This window comes from Salmo salar, chromosome ssa28 (genome assembly GCF_905237065.1).
Source record: "Salmo salar chromosome ssa28, Ssal_v3.1, whole genome shotgun sequence".
Lineage (NCBI taxonomy): Eukaryota > Metazoa > Chordata > Actinopteri > Salmoniformes > Salmonidae > Salmo > Salmo salar.
In genome coordinates, this window is record NC_059469.1 from 20,701,510 (window position 1) to 20,716,759 (window position 15,250).

At 41.6% G+C, this 15,250-nt stretch overlaps 4 protein-coding genes across 5 annotated transcripts in view; 1 reads left to right on the plus strand and 3 right to left on the minus strand.

The window, feature by feature from the left end:
• Positions 1-94: 94 nt before the first annotated feature.
• On the minus strand, positions 95-3,718 carry LOC106589685 (cytochrome c oxidase assembly protein COX20, mitochondrial). Its single transcript, XM_014179946.2, has 4 exons — positions 3,580-3,718; positions 3,108-3,222; positions 1,106-1,169; positions 95-501 (listed from the first exon to the last, which is right to left on the minus strand). The coding sequence occupies exons 1-4, from the start codon at positions 3,610-3,612 to the stop codon at positions 354-356; spliced, it is 360 nt and encodes a 119-aa protein (XP_014035421.1). The 5' UTR covers positions 3,613-3,718; the 3' UTR covers positions 95-353.
• On the plus strand, positions 3,039-5,411 carry lhb (luteinizing hormone subunit beta). The gene is given in 3 exon segments (NM_001173671.1): positions 3,039-4,444; positions 4,572-4,767; positions 4,972-5,411. Coding segments are annotated over 2 exon segments (429 nt in total). The 5' UTR covers positions 3,039-4,444; positions 4,572-4,584; the 3' UTR covers positions 5,218-5,411.
• Positions 5,412-5,481: 70 nt separating this feature from the next.
• On the minus strand, positions 5,482-8,271 carry LOC123731447 (G-protein coupled receptor 4). Of its 2 annotated transcripts, none has more exons than XM_045710232.1 (3): positions 7,838-8,271; positions 7,697-7,738; positions 5,482-7,231 (listed from the first exon to the last, which is right to left on the minus strand). In XM_045710232.1, exon 3 carries the CDS (start codon positions 7,140-7,142, stop codon positions 6,279-6,281), a length of 864 nt encoding a protein of 287 aa, XP_045566188.1. In that variant the 5' UTR covers positions 7,143-7,231; positions 7,697-7,738; positions 7,838-8,271; the 3' UTR covers positions 5,482-6,278. The 2 variants fall into 2 exon arrangements, with proteins under 2 accessions (XP_045566188.1, XP_045566187.1); XM_045710231.1 differs by having other exon boundaries at positions 5,482-7,236; positions 7,838-8,261.
• Positions 8,272-14,178: 5,907 nt separating this feature from the next.
• desi2 (desumoylating isopeptidase 2) overlaps positions 14,179-15,250 on the minus strand; it is a 49,750-nt gene continuing 48,678 nt past the window's right edge. The window contains 2 exon segments of the mRNA XM_014179947.2: positions 14,179-15,051; positions 15,053-15,193. Of these exon segments, the coding sequence (XP_014035422.1) occupies positions 14,923-15,051; positions 15,053-15,193 (270 nt within the window). The 3' untranslated portion in view covers positions 14,179-14,922.

Below are 15,250 nucleotides of genomic sequence, written 5' to 3' on the forward strand. Positions count from 1 at the left end.
TCCGGCCGTGAAAATACTGCCCCCTATACCACAACAGGTTAAGAAGACATTCTAATTTACAATGACGGCCTACCAAAAGGCATAACACTGTACAGAAAGTCAATCAATATTTATTCAGCGCACAACCAATCATCTCTTAAATAATTATGAATAGATCCACCATTGAGCACAAAAACAACACTTGTTACAGAATATTTTACATAAAAATAACATCTGTCAGACAAACCATGCCTGACAACATGATCCAATAAGACAGAAAAATAGAAGAACATTTAAAGGCTGTGGACATTGTGAACTGCAGTCAAGGGTGTGTGAAAGAATCAATGATTTGACGACAGGATCACGTAATCATTTCAAGGACATGAAGGGCAAGGCTCCTGCTCTTTTGGTTTACTGACGGTGTCCAAACTCGTGCCTTCATACATGACCTTGTTCTTGATGCCATCCTGGATCAACCTTTGCTGCATACGGAGCTGGGCATTGGTAATTCTACAGTAGAACCTGAGAGCACCAGCAGAAATAGACCATCAGTTAATACATAGGGACCTGCATAGGGGTATAGGCTGTATAGGGGTATATGCTTCATAGGGGTGTAAGCTGTATTGGCTGCATAGGGGTATAGCCCGTATTGGCTGCATAGGGGTTTTGGCTGCATAGGGTATAGGCTGCCTTGGGGTATAGGCTGCCTTGGGGTATAGGCTGCATAGGGGTTGTTGTACTACAAAAATAGATGAGAACATCTCATGAATATGCTGAATAAATATTCTAACATGAGACAATAAGAAAGCCGTCACCCCGCCTGTGTTTTGGTAAAAAGCAGAAGTATGGGCCTGGAGAAAAGTAATCACTCTCAAATTCACAGACAGAGCTATGGATGCAAGGACCGCAAAAGTATAGTTTTAACCATGTTTTGAGGCTATACAGTGTGTTTACACTGTTTTAGTCCAATGTTTGTAAACAATCTTATATTTCAAGAATCAGTGGGTCTATATCATTAATTTGTAAGAATGGAAAAAGCAAATAAGTATTCTCACTTTTAATGGACATCAGCTAGCCAACAAGTAGGTTAAGCTTATAAATCATCAACACTGACTTCAAAACCTACCATGATCCCAGTGTGGTAAGCATGAATCCTGCAAAACCTATGTCAAAGGACCGCTTCACTCGACCTGTGAATGACAAATTAAAAGGCATGTGTAAGAAACTGAGAAATACTGTGAGAAGCCATAGAGGAAGAGGTGAAGGAGAGGATTTACTCTGCCCAAAACCTGTCCTTGTGAGATAATGAGAGAGTGTTGAATTGCATGAGGCTTATTTGATTGAAAATAAGTTTCATAATACCAGTCAAAAGTTTGGACACACCTACTCATTCAAGGTTTTTTCTTTATTTTTACTATTTTCTACATTGTAGAAAAATAGTGAAGACATCAAAACTATGAAAGAACATATAGAATCACGTAGTAACCAAAAAAAGTGTTCTACAAATCAAAATATATTTTAGATTCTTCAAATAGCTTGATGACAGCTTAGCACACTCCTGGCATTTTACTCAACTGGCTTCACCTGGAATGCTTTTCCAACAGTCTTGAAGGAGTTCCCACATATGCTGAGCACTTGGTTGGCTGCTTTTCCTTCATCTGCGGTCCAACTCATCCCATTTCAATTAGGTTGAGGTCGGGTGATTGTGGAGGCCAGGTCATCTGATGCAGCACTCCATCACTCTCCTTCTTGGTCAAATAGCCCTTACACAGCCTGGAGGTGTGTTGGGTCAATGTCCTGTTGAAATACAAATGATAGTGGGACTAAGCGCAAACCAGATAGTATGGCGTATCGCTGCAGAATGCTGTGGTAGCCATGCTGGTTAAGTGTGCCTTGAATTCCAAATACATTTCAGACACTGTCACCAGCAAAGCACCCCTACACCATCACACCTACATGCTTCATCGTGGGAACTACACATGCAGAGATCATCCGTTCACCTACTCTGCATCTCACAAAGACACGGGGGGTTGGAACCAAAAATCTCAAATTTGGACTCATCAGACCAAAGGACAGATTTCCACCGGTCTAATGTCCATTGCTCGTGTTTCTTTGGCGCAAGGAAGTCTTCTTCTTATTGGTGTCCTTTAGTAGTGGTTTCTTTGCAGCAATTTGACCATGAAGGCCTGAGTCACACAGTCTCCTCTGAACAGTTGATGTTGAGATCTGTCTGTTACTTGAACTCGAAAGCATTTATTTGGGCTGCAATCTGTGCAGTTAACTCTAATGAACTTATCCTCTGCAGCAGAAGTAACTCTGGGTCTTCCATTCCTGTGGCGGTCCTCATGGGAGCCAGTTTCATCATTGCGCTTGATGGTTTTTGACTGACGTTCATGTCTTAAAGTAATGATGGACTGTCGTTTCTCTTTGCTGATTTGAGTTGTTCTTTCCATAATATGGACTTGGTCTTTTACCAAATAGGGCTATCTTCTGTATACCAACCCTACTTTGTCACAACACAACTGATTGGCTCAAACACATTAAAAAGGAAAGAAATTCCACCAATTAACTTCGGACACAGCTGTTAATTGAAATGCATTCCAGGTGACTACCTCTTGAAGCTGGTTGATAGAATGCCAAGAGTGTGCAAAGCTGTCATCAAGGCAAAGGGTGGCTACTTTGAAGAAACGCAAACATAAAATCATTTTTTAACACTTTTTTGGTTACTACATGATTCCATATTTGTTCTTTCATAGTTGATGTCTTTACTATTATTCTAAAATGTAAAAAAAATATTTAAAAAATAACAAAAAATAGAATGAGTAGGTGTGTCCAAACTTTTGACTGGTACTGTATGTGGATGCACGAGGCAACTTCCATTGTTAGAGCAGTCACTCGGCTATCTTGTCAATACAATATATCATCTATGGAGAAACCTATGACAGAAGTAATATAATAGTCTTACTATGCTCATATTAATGGACAGTAGATTAGATTTCACCCAAACAAAACGCTCAAGACAGAGTTACATGTATCTGGCACGAGATTAGGTTATGGGTTCTGAGATTACACTCAAACAAACAAATCATTGATGTATGCCAGTGAATCTGCAGGAAAAACAAATTTACTTGTGGCCAAAAAGTGCAAAAGGCCAGCAGCCAGGGATCCCCCAGATCCATGTAGAAGAGCCTCTCTGGCACAAGGTGTGTTTTGAACGTCCAGAATACCCAGCACCTTGAAACCCTAAATGGCATACGGTATATGAAACACATTATGGGAGATGAAATTACACAGAGAATAAGCAGAGAATTATTGAGATACAAGATATAAATCGTGATTAATTGTATCAAGCATCACATGATATTACATTCATACTGTTAGCTAGAAGACACGAAAGAGGGGTAGCTAGCTAGTTTAAAATGTAATGAAGAAACTATAGCACACTACCGTTAGCTAGCTACCTACTTAAGCAAACTAGACATCTACTGTAGCGACATCACCACCAATAATATTCTTGACCTTCAACAACTGAGTTGCTGCTAGCTAACTTAGCATTATCACAGATAATGTTTTCTGAATGACATTGTCTAGGACACTTACCTTCTTTTTGTCACTCTCCTCTTCACCGTCCATTATGGCATTAGATTGACCCTGTTATGAGGAATTTACCTTCAGCATCGTCTCTATTTATTTTCGTAATCACACTGGACACTGAGCATGCGCACTAGTAGGTTCGTTAGAAATTAACCCACGAGTTCATAAAAGGAAACAGTGGTCAAAAGCTTTTTGAGTTCCGGGAAGATTTTCTCCAAGTATTGCTGACACAGAATTATTTATAGAAAAATAAGCTATGCTTTCAAAAATGTATTTGATATATTGACTGTTTTTTATATGTCATAATTCTTTCAAACGGATATAGCATGTTTTACCAAAACCTTGAGCAGTATCCAACAGTGGGCTATTCACAGAATATCTAAAATGGCTATCCCAGTTGTCCCAATGAACAAGTGTGTGATTAATAGGGTTAATCCTGTCAATGAAATTCTATCTCAACAAAATGTACTTGCTTGGACCTTGATAACATGTGCAGCATTAACGTCAAAACATGTCCTTCCTGTGTACAGCAGGGATCTAAATATATGACAATTATGTCAATCTGACCCTATAAAGCCATCAACTCTTGAGGGATTAGGGTGTCTAATGAATTAATATTTTGATGCAATGTCATCGTCCTCGTGCAGAAGTCTAAACTGTGCAAAGTAGAGGGCAGGAGGAAGTCATTGTGTCAAAGTAATCCATTCTGTTACCAACATGGGATTTTATTCAAGGTTGTTGTGAAGGGGGAGAAATCATGAGCTGAGCATCCAACCCTGGATACTAACCTCCTCCACTGTATAAATGCCCAAACACACTGCCCATCAGGACACAACTTTCTGCTGCCTGCTGAACCCTTTGAGTCCTTCAGGTAAACCTATATTGATCAGACTTCTCTTACTGTTATATATAGTTATTACAACAATTTGCGAATAATAAGCAATTTAAACTGCTTCTACCATTTCTAAATTCAGAGAAAATAATTTGTTTTCACTTAGGCTTTCTTTCAGGATGTTAGGTCTTCATGTAGGCACCTTGATCTCCCTGTTCCTGTGTATTCTCCTGGAACCCGTTGAGGGGTCTCTCATGCAGCCCTGTCAGCCCATCAACCAGACTGTGTCTCTGGAGAAGGAAGGCTGCCCAACGTGCTTAGTCATTCAAACCCCTATCTGCAGTGGCCACTGCGTCACCAAGGTACAATGTATATAGTGGTTTAGTATCATCTGAATGTACTATGATGTGGTTAGTATTATCTTATTTAGCTAGGCCATAACTTCCTTAAATTGTCACTGTGTTCTTCATAATTGCGTATCAAATACTAGAAACAACCCTAATGCGTAAAAAGAAAAGAAAACATTGACCTACATTTACCTTTCCTCCTGTGTATTTATTTACCAGGAGCCGGTTTTCAAGAGCCCATTTTCCACCGTGTACCAGCATGTGTGCACCTACCGGGACGTCCGCTATGAAACGATCCGCCTACCTGACTGTCCCCCTTGGGTGGACCCTCATGTCACCTACCCTGTGGCTCTGAGCTGTGACTGCAGCCTCTGTAACATGGACACTTCTGACTGTACCATCGAGAGCCTGCAGCCAGACTTCTGCATTACCCATAGAGCACTAATGGATGGTAACATGTGGTGACATGTCAGCCAACATGCCTGCCAATGTAATGACATGTTATATTACACCCGCCCATGTAATGACATGTAGGTCCAATGTATGGGGAGCTCAAACTGAACTCAAATTTCATAGGTACTACAGACATGGGCTTGTAGGTTGTATGTGAATGTACTTGTACTCATATTGGGATCTGAATAAACTGGCTCCAACTCTGACCACTTTCAGTGTCCTCTTTTTAGAGGGCCTCCGGGAGAGAATGGGAACAAAAGAGGAGAAAGAGCGATCTCAAATATCCACATTATCAATTTATTGAAGGAAAGAAGTCCATATTTTTCTAAAAAGCTGCAATACAAGCCCAACAAAGATAGTGCAATGCAGAATAGGGCTGTGTACAATACAGTATGTTATGCATTGTATATTAACAAGCAAGGCACGTACTCTTCACATTTTAACTACAACAATAAAAGTAAAGTAGGTTTATTTAAAAAAAATGGAACCCCCTTTTTCCTCCCCAATTTCGTGATATCCAATTGCGATCTTGTCTCATTGCTGCAACTCCCCAACGGGCTCGGGAGAGGCAAAGGTCGAGTCATGCATCCTCCGAAACATGACCGGCCAAACCGCACTCCTTAACACACCCGGAAGCCAGCTGCACCAATGTGTCGGAGGAAACACCATTCACTGGCGACCGAAGTCGGCGTGCACGTGCCCGGGCCACCACAAGGAGTCGCTAGAGCGTGATGAGCCAAGTAAATCCCCCTGGCCAAACCCTCCCTTAACCTGGACAATGCTGGGACAATTGTGTGCCGCCCCATGGGACTTCCAGTCACGGCCGGTTATGACACAGCCTGGAATCAAACCCGGGTCTGTAGTGACGCCTAAAGCAATGCGATGCAGTGCTGTAGACCACTGCGCCACTCGGGAGGCCGGTAAGGTATAATTTTAACAAAGAAAAGAACAAGGTTAAAGCTCCCAATTCACCGCTTTTTTGACAACGTTTCGATCTGATCATTTTAACAAGGAGTTTATAGGAGTTATACATAGTGAATCATACAGCTACAGTCCATTATCCTGGACCTGTCCTACCTGGAGCCTTCTACTCCACTATCAGTCATGGTCATAGTGTTTGTGACCTGACTCTGCTCCTCGTCACCCATGAGCTTGTCGAAGCAGGGGAAGGCCAGAGTGTCCTTAGCTCCCTTTCTCATGAACACATAGAGTAGAGGATCCACAAGGGGGCTGAAACTCTCAAAGATTGTCCCAATCATCACATCCTCTTGGCATGTTACCCCTGATATCACATATTGTATGATGAGGGGTAGGAACAGGACTGTGTAATTGCCCAGCACAAGGGCCAGGGTACCAATAATCCGTCTCTGTTCGACAGCTGGCACAGAGATGGAGACGGACAGAGCTTTCAACGTGCCCACAAGGAAGAATACAAGCAGTGGAAAGGGTATGAGGAGGCTAACTGCAAACAAAATAAGTGAAATCTCAAAAGTCGGTGTGAGGGAAAACATGGAGATTTGGATGAAAGGAACCACCCAGATAATGGAGGACACTATGAGCGAGAATTTGATGTTACGGCGAAAACGGTACCAGAGAGGAAATGCAATCACAAGATATCTCTCGAGAGCAACACATACCATGAAACCAATGCTTGCACTGATACCAAAGAATTCAATCATTTTTGCTATCAATTTCCAGGAACCAGACAGTATGATTGGCCTCATGCAAATCTGAATGAGATCTGCAATAAGAAGGTTGATAACATAGACTGGAGCGATGTGATCAGCTCTGATCAGGAAGTACATGGCATAAATGGACAGACAGATCAGAGGAAAACCAATGGAGAATGTTGTCCACTGTACAATGGTTTCAATGGTTTCAACGAGGCTGCTATTTGATGCGATGTCATCCGAATTATTGCAGAGGCTTGCGTCCATCCTTGATGGTGCTTGTTGTTGCAGGAACTAGGGAATGGCAGGGTTCTTCAGATTCCAAGTTCAAGGTCCTTAATATTTTCCTGCTGGGCCTACACTAAGAAAAAAAGTGAAATAGCTGGTGTTTTACTCTATAACATTAAGATCCCGGTCATGATTCTTTAAAATAGGTCTAGTTTTGAGCTGCAATAAGCATCTTTACTCAAAATCTAAAAGCAATTCCCTTCAAAATAAACAGGAAGTATGCTCAATATAGTTCTACGTTCTGCGTATTTTTTGTAAAACTGAACATGTAATACAAAATGACCTGTCAAAGTGCAATGTCTATAGACATTAACATTCTTACGATGTGTAAATGTTAGGATACCTTAAACGTCTCTTTTTATGCAATTAACTAATCAATTGAGCAATTATTACGTTTTTTATGAATATCATATAATAGAAAAAAATAAGAAAAACTAAGTTATCACTGCGCATTTCAGTGTTTAACATGTGTAGCACAAGCAAAATTCAAGTAGCCCTTTAGCAACCATGTGGAATCTACGGTATGGTCTTACCTGGAGGTTAATTTCGATTAATTGCCATTTGTCTTGTAGCTCCTATCAAATCAACAAATTATCAGGAAGTGTAAATGCAAGTTAGAAACATGCAAAAAAATAGTCCAGTAACTTTTTTTTTTTTACGACACAGATACTCACAGATTCTCACGGTGCACACCCAGTGACAATACAGCATGTACGTCTGAGCCTTATATACTGTGAGACAGGAAGTCCACCACTCCAGGATGTCAAATGTCATTGCACAATTTGTGTTACTACAGCATTTGTCAATCTTCGATAGCTGATTGCCCAGGGAGATCATATGACATTAATAACAGTGGTTAAAAGACCCCGAACCTAATCCATTCCACACTAAGTTGCTACTTCACTGTATTTCAGAATGACAACAGGAATATTACATCTGACGTATAACATAATACACTTCATGCACACATCTTATAATATGCATACACCATTTTGGGTGAAGAAGCTGTTAGTTTTATATTCACAGACTTGATGTGTTGTAGTACAGGCAGCTACTTGAGAATAAAACAAAAAAACTTACTAGTGATATTCCACCATACTTTTATAGGTCAGTCACAATGTCTAGGTCCATCAGACTTAAAACCAATATGTTGAGACAATGATGAAACGTGCAGTCCGCCGTCACACACAAATGCAACAAACTAAATATTGTGCAAATACTTCAGAAAAATGACTTCCTTGTCACTAATGTTGAAAATGTGGGCTCACATACAGTACCTGTAAAAAGTTTGGAGAAGGGTTTTTCTTCATTTTTACTATTTTCTACATTGTAGAATAATATGGATGACATCAAAACTATGAAAGAACACATATAGAATCATGTAGTAACCAAAAAAAAGTGTTAAATAAATATTTTATGAGATTCTTCAAAGTAGCCACCCTTTGCCTTGATGACAACTTTGCACACTCTTGGCATTCTCTCAACCAGCTTCATGAGGTAGTCACCTGGAATGCATTTCAATTGACAGGTGTGCCTTGTTAAAAGTTAATTTGTGGAATTTCTTTCCTTCTTAATGCGTTTGAACCAATCAGTTGTGTTGTGACAAGGTAGGGGTGGTATACAGAAGATAGTCCTATTTGGTTAAATACCAAGATGTCAAGAACAGCTCATATAAGCAAAGAGAAACGACAGTCACCATTACTTTAAGACGTGAAGGTCAGTCAATACGGAAAATGTCAAGAACTTTGAAAGTTTCTTCAAGTGCAGTCACAAAAATCATCAAAACTGGCTCTCATGAGGACCGCCACAGGAAAGGAAGACCCAGAGTTACCTGTGTTGCAGAGGATAAGTTCATTAGAGTTACCAGCCTCAGAAATTGCAGCCCAAATAAATGCTTCAGTGTCAGGCCTTCATGGTCGAATTTCTGCAAAGAAACCACCACTGAAGGACACCAATAATAAGAAGAGTCCTGCTTGGGCCAAGAAACACGACCAATGGACATTAGACCAGTGGAAATCCAAATTTGAGATTTTTGGATCTAAACGCTGTGTCTTTGTGAGATGCAGAGTAGGTGAACGGATGATCTCCGCATGTGTGGTTCCCACCGTGAAGCATGGAGGTGGTGTGATGGTGCTTTGCTAGTGACACTGATTTATTTGAAATTCATGGCCCTCTTAAATAGCATGGCTACCATAACCTTCTACAGCGATACGCCATCCCGTCTGGTTTGTGCTTAGTGGGACTATCATTTGTTTTTCAACAGGACAATGACCCAACACATCCCCAGGCTGTGTAAAGGCTATTTGACCAAAGAGAGTGATGGAGTGCTGCATCAGATGACCTGGCCTCCACAATCACCTGACCTCAACCCAATTTGGGATGAGTTGGACCGAAGAGTGAAGGAAAAACAGCCAACAAGTGCTCAACATATGTGGGAACTCCTTCAAGACTGTTGGAAAAGCATTCCAGGGGAAGCTGGTTGAGAGAATGCCAAGTGTGCAAAGCTGTCAAGGCAAAGGGTGGATTTTTTGAAGAATCTAAAATCTAAAATATATTTTGATGTTTAAATCTTTTCTGGTTACTACATGATTCCATGTGTGTTATTTCATAGTTTTGATGTCGGCACTATTACTCTCGATGTAGAACATTTAAAAAAATAAATAAAGAAAACCCCTTGAATGAGTAGGTTTGTCCAAACTTTTGATTGGTACTGTAGTTCTTTGACAGGGAAGTTCATGAGTTAAACCACTCTTGAGTGTTGTTGGTTAGGATGACTGAGCTTCTTTAAGATTAATTGATGTGTTCCAGGAATGTGTTTAAATGACATCAGTGTCTGTTAGGAGGAACTAGGCCCTGGCTTATAGACTGAGCAAAGTACAAAATGCAAATTGACTCTTTTCATTACCATCAGCATAGCTCAACTGGAACATAGGGAAATGTGAGTCTGTATTGCTTCTGTGAAACCGCTTATCTAGCAGTTCTAGGAAGATAAGTGACCATGCCATTCAGCACCAATAAAACATTTATATAAAAAAGCCAAAAGGAAATCAATCCAATCCATAGCACGGACCTGGTACCAGACGCATCGTCTACTGTGGGGGATCATCCAGGTACAGTAATTGACGTTCACCCATCAACAGCAAGGTAAAACACACTGAGGAGGAACTCACAACGCTCTTTCCATGCGGTTCTCTCCAAAGCTACTTCAGGTAAGGCCATAGATTATCTCTGTCTATTTTTGGCAGGGGGAGGCAATACCAAAGGATCTAAATGCTATGGGGGTGAATGGAATTCAGGAAACATTTTAAATCTAAAATATCCATGAACACGAGACGGAAATATGTGTGTAGCCTTTAAGCAACAGTTAGACCATGGTCTTAATAAAGACAAGTAGAGAGACATAGAAGTGTTATTGGGAGAATGCCTGTGCTGTTTGTAGCCTAGAATGTACTAAAGGCTGTCACTGACAGACTAAACAAATGTGATATTTAAAATGTTGTACGCATACTCCTTCTAAAGGTATTTAATACATTCTTCCTGTTGCTGTCATTCTAGTGTGTGAAAGATGAGGACACGGTCACAAAATGACTATACCGGTAAATGCAACTAAACACCACAAAAATATATCATAAACCACCTGAAATGACCAGAACCCCATGGATAAAGATATGAATATAGGGTCTGTTAACAACAACACAAACAACACTGACACTACTTTTGACCGTGTTGCTGAGGTCATTGGCTGGATAACCTTTGCCGTTGGGCTACCTGCCATTGGATTGGCCCTTTACACAATGAAGAACCTGGTCAAGGGTCCCAATCCTGTTCCTGTCCATGTCATCAGCCTTCTTGTTTCAGACATTTTCAGTTTCATTGGAAGACCACAGGCTGCCACTGGGAGTATCCTATCGGCTGACACTGCTACCCTGATCTTTTATTTTGGCATCATATCCAACATTACTTTTATGGTTTGCATTGCACAAGAGCGACACCTGCTGGTGGCATACCCCCAGTGCTACGGCTGCTGCAGCAAGCTTAAACAGTCCTCCAGCATCTCCCTGGCTATGTGGGGAGCGCCCTCCGCTGTTCTGGCCCTCGCAGTGTTTAAATACTTGTTCTGGTTTGCAGTGGCCCTTCTCACTCCCTTCCCTTTTCTGTTGTTTTTCTTCCTCGACTCGTGGAGAGCGTTGCTATGTTTCAGGTCAACTTCTACAGCGGAGAAAAAAAGGTCTGTGGGTATACAGGCTGCAATCCTGACCAATTATACCGTGCTGTTTCTTCCCTTCATTCTGAACATTCTGCTCGAGTCGTTGAAGGAGGAAGTACGCTACTTAGGGCTGATTGCCAATCTGTTGCTGTATCTGAGTCCTCTAGTGGACCCGTTCCTCTACATCTTCATGACTAAGGGCCCCAGAGAGGTAGTGGAGTCCTTACTTTGCTGTAAAAATAAGCTGACCAGGCAGCCAGAGATACAGACTGTGGTTACTCTGTCAGAGACGGTCACTGAGACCCGCCTTTGACTATAAATCAATTCAAATAATAATCGTCCTCTCCTGTTACAATGGTGCTTAGGAATAATTTTTAAATGGTTGTTTGACTTTGATAGATCAATTTCAATAGATTCATCCTCATCATTCAATAAAGGGATGCTACAGAGAGCACTGTTCATGGAGATATTTTTCATTTAAACTCCACAGAGCAATGTGTTCACTAGCCACTAGGGGTCATCACACCTCAGAGGTGTAACAGAAACAGGACTTCCAGGGGAAAGGCAGATGACAGATATATCTGCAGTCTGTCACTCATGTCACCACCACAGAGTAGATCTAGGGGACTTGGTCCTTTGGTGCCTTGGCTGGTGAAAACATGTCAACACAGAGATCTGAATGAGAACAGTTGACACTGCCAGCAACCGATCAAGGACCTGGTGGTCTGACAATCTAAGCTACCTCATTTCAAATGGAAAATTCTGGCAAACAGGATTGCACATCTAGTGTCAAAAAGGCACAGTGAGTAAATATTAAGGATTACATTTAGTAGTTAGCTCTAAAAGCCATAGGGCTTTTGAGTTATGAAGGACAGCTCACTTTTCCAGAACTTCTACATTTGACAAAGTTCCATGAAAATCCCCATTGTGGTAGCACACAGGGGCGGAAATCCCAGGGGGGACGGGGGGGACACGACCCCCCCATCCTGGGAAAATATGATTTGTTCCCCCCCCAATATATCACTGTAAACATAACTATCTAATTTAAATAATATTACTAATACGCAATGAAAGCAATTGTGCTGATTATAGACACTTAATAGCTCGTTTTTAAGTTTCAAAAGATTGCGCCCCCCCCACCCTTTGCCTCACAATGGTTTGATCCACTGCCAGTTCCTTAGTTGGCAAGGTAACAGAGGGTTCGTATCTACTGTAAATTAGTGCTTCAAAGTCCCTGTGATAAGGTTAGTGATAAACTGAAGTCCAAACTGAACAGAACTACACTCTGTTCTACGATTGTCTTAAATATATTTAATGGTCTCGTTCCAAAAGCTAAATTGTCGCAAGGGAACTTTTATTTATTTATTTTATTTCACCTTTATTTAACCCGGGTAGCAAAGATTATAGCAAACACCACTGAAACGGAATTGGTGCTCGCTAGCTTTGCAAATTCAGCTATTGTTGGAAGCTAGCCAATATGAAACAAACGATTAAAATGACAAAAGGTTGCAGCATATGTTGTGTAAATGGTGAACTCATACAGCTGTCAACTCTTGTCACTGCAATCCGTTTCACATTTGCTAGCTACCTTTTAGATCGAAGCCCATATAGAATGATAGAAGATAAGATGGTAGAAGCCCATCTCCTACTGTAAATAACCTGCACACTGTGTGTGGGTGTGTGTGTGTGTGTGTGTGTGTGTGTGTGTGTGTGTGTGGCCAGCCAGGTAGAAAAATGGCAGAAAAAAGACGGACATCAGAGTATTTTTCAGTATACCAAAACGCAAAGTAAGAACCCTAGTAGCCTAATATCTCAAAGACTAGTTGATAAAATGTTCATAAGAAAGAAGTGAAATACTAATGGAAATGTTTCACAATGATGTCATTAGGCAGAGCAGGCAACAGATGGCACACAGACAGCAGAGTTGGGGACAGATATGCAGGGACAGACTGGCAGAGACAGGGAGTCTCAGGTAAGTTTGTTGAGTCTTTGTTTGGCAACATTATGAAAGGTTCTCCATTTTTTTGACTAGTAAAATAGGAACATAATTGGAAAATGCCATGGATACCCCCACTCTCAACTTAAACTGGTGACTGAACTAAGATTTGTTAAAGGCAATGGTATTGCTGTTGTGATTAGTTGTGTAGTTTTGGGTACTGGTAGTTAGGAGTACGGCAAACACCTTATTTCTTTGGTTCCTCAATATACATTTACCATATTACAACGTAGGCTATGTGTTACAGCACTACTTTTGGTGTCCCCCTCAGGAATTGCTCTTGAGAAAATTTAATGTAATTGTCCCCTCCAAAGTTGATATCAGATTTTCGCCCCTGGTAGCACATCCTGAGCAGGTTGGTCAGTTTCACAGAACATTTATCATCTTGAGAGAAAATACAGTAAGCTTGAATCTAGTTTTTTTGGAGTCATGAATGGTGGGAAATCTACAGTGTCTCTTTGCTAACATTAAATCAGTCTGGAGCCTTCATATACTGTGGGAAAATATCCTGTTTGGGTAACAACTGCTACTTCAACAGGAAAACTCATGTTAATACAAGTTGAGTGTTGTTCAATAGCCATAGGTACGTGCCAAGTACAATCCCAAACAATGGAGGCCAATCAGATTTCCGTCACAGAGATGTTACTGCAGTCAAGTGCAACAGCAGCAGCCCAGATGGAGGAGGAGGGAGTCCACATACAAATAGGCTGACTCCCTCCTGGCCATTAGAAATGTAATTAAGCTATACTGACATCAGCACCATGCTCAGTAGGGAGAATACCTTTAGTTTATAACTCATTAAAACAACAATCTACGTCATATATTTTCTTTAATAACTTTAAAATGGGATACAAATCTTTTCAGTTACACAGAAGACTCTAAAAACAGTGGAAAACATCTAAAGTAAGTTAGTTATTGTAGGTTAAGAAGGAGTCCGCTGCTTCACAAAGAGAGAAACAGGTCAACTATAGAGAAACAGTGCAGAGCTCAACGAGCAGGTACAGTAAAAATCTTCAGGCACAGCTGCCACGGGGGTAGACATCAGCTGTGTGTGTTTTAAGAAAAGTGTGGAGGAGTTTGGCCCAGGTGGTAGCTTCTCGGTAATCGTAAAACACACACACAAACAGGTTGTAAACAAAAGAGGATTAAAAATGCTATATAGAGTGATCAGAAAAGTGTCAGAAAAGCAAAAGAAGCAAAACATATAAAATATTTTTTTTAGAGTCCTGAGTATATAAAATAAAGGCCAAGAAAATGAAGAAATGACACAAAACATGATCTGAATGTTGTTTTTCTATGTGTAAAACAACAGTACTCTGAGCCTGTAGCCATTACCTCAAGGCTGCCAGTCAAGTCAGTGTAGGCGGGACTTCAATGCAGCTGGTGGATGGCAAGTCTCATCAGGAGCGCAGTAGGCAGGGGCGGTGGGTAGGGGGTGGGTTGGGTTTGGGGTAGTGTCTATTGGCAGAGTGGTGTACAGTACAGTAAGCCTGTCCATGTGGGGGGGCCCTGCCGGAGCCTGTCACTGAAGGCGATGGTGAACCCTGAGACTAGTCCTATCGGCGTGGCTGATGTCGGGGAACTCTGGGCAGCCTGGAGGGAGAAGGAGAGGAGAGGGAGGGGGAAGGCATGGAGCTCATGGAGGCCAGAGAGGCGGAGGCGTCCTCTGCCTCCTCCAGCTCCCCCCTGGAGTTCCTGGCTGACACTGGACTGCAGGGCGGCCGGGGTCAGCCACTCCTTGGGAAGGCAGCTCTGCAGGAAGGGCACACAGGAGCTGAAGTAGGCCAGCCGGTTCACCCAGCGCGGGATCTCCCTGCCACACAGGATCTGATGGACAGACAGGAAGAGTGCAGAGTAGAACAGTGAGACATGCAGTACTGATAC

Bases quoted from the DNA above. Each gene is read 5' to 3' on its own strand.
- LOC123731447 (XM_045710232.1), bottom strand. From the start codon at position 7,142: ATGGACGCAAGCCTCTGCAATAATTCGGATGACATCGCATCAAATAGC.
- LOC106589685 (XM_014179946.2), bottom strand. From the start codon at position 3,612: ATGGACGGTGAAGAGGAGAGTGACAAAAAGAAG. The intron at 1,170-3,107 runs GTAAATTTGTTT...TGTCATTCACAG, and splicing joins TTTGCACTTTTTGGCCACAA to GTCGAGTGAAGCGGTCCTTT. The intron at 502-1,105 runs GTAGGTTTTGAA...TGGTGCTCTCAG, and splicing joins CTTACCACACTGGGATCATG to GTTCTACTGTAGAATTACCA.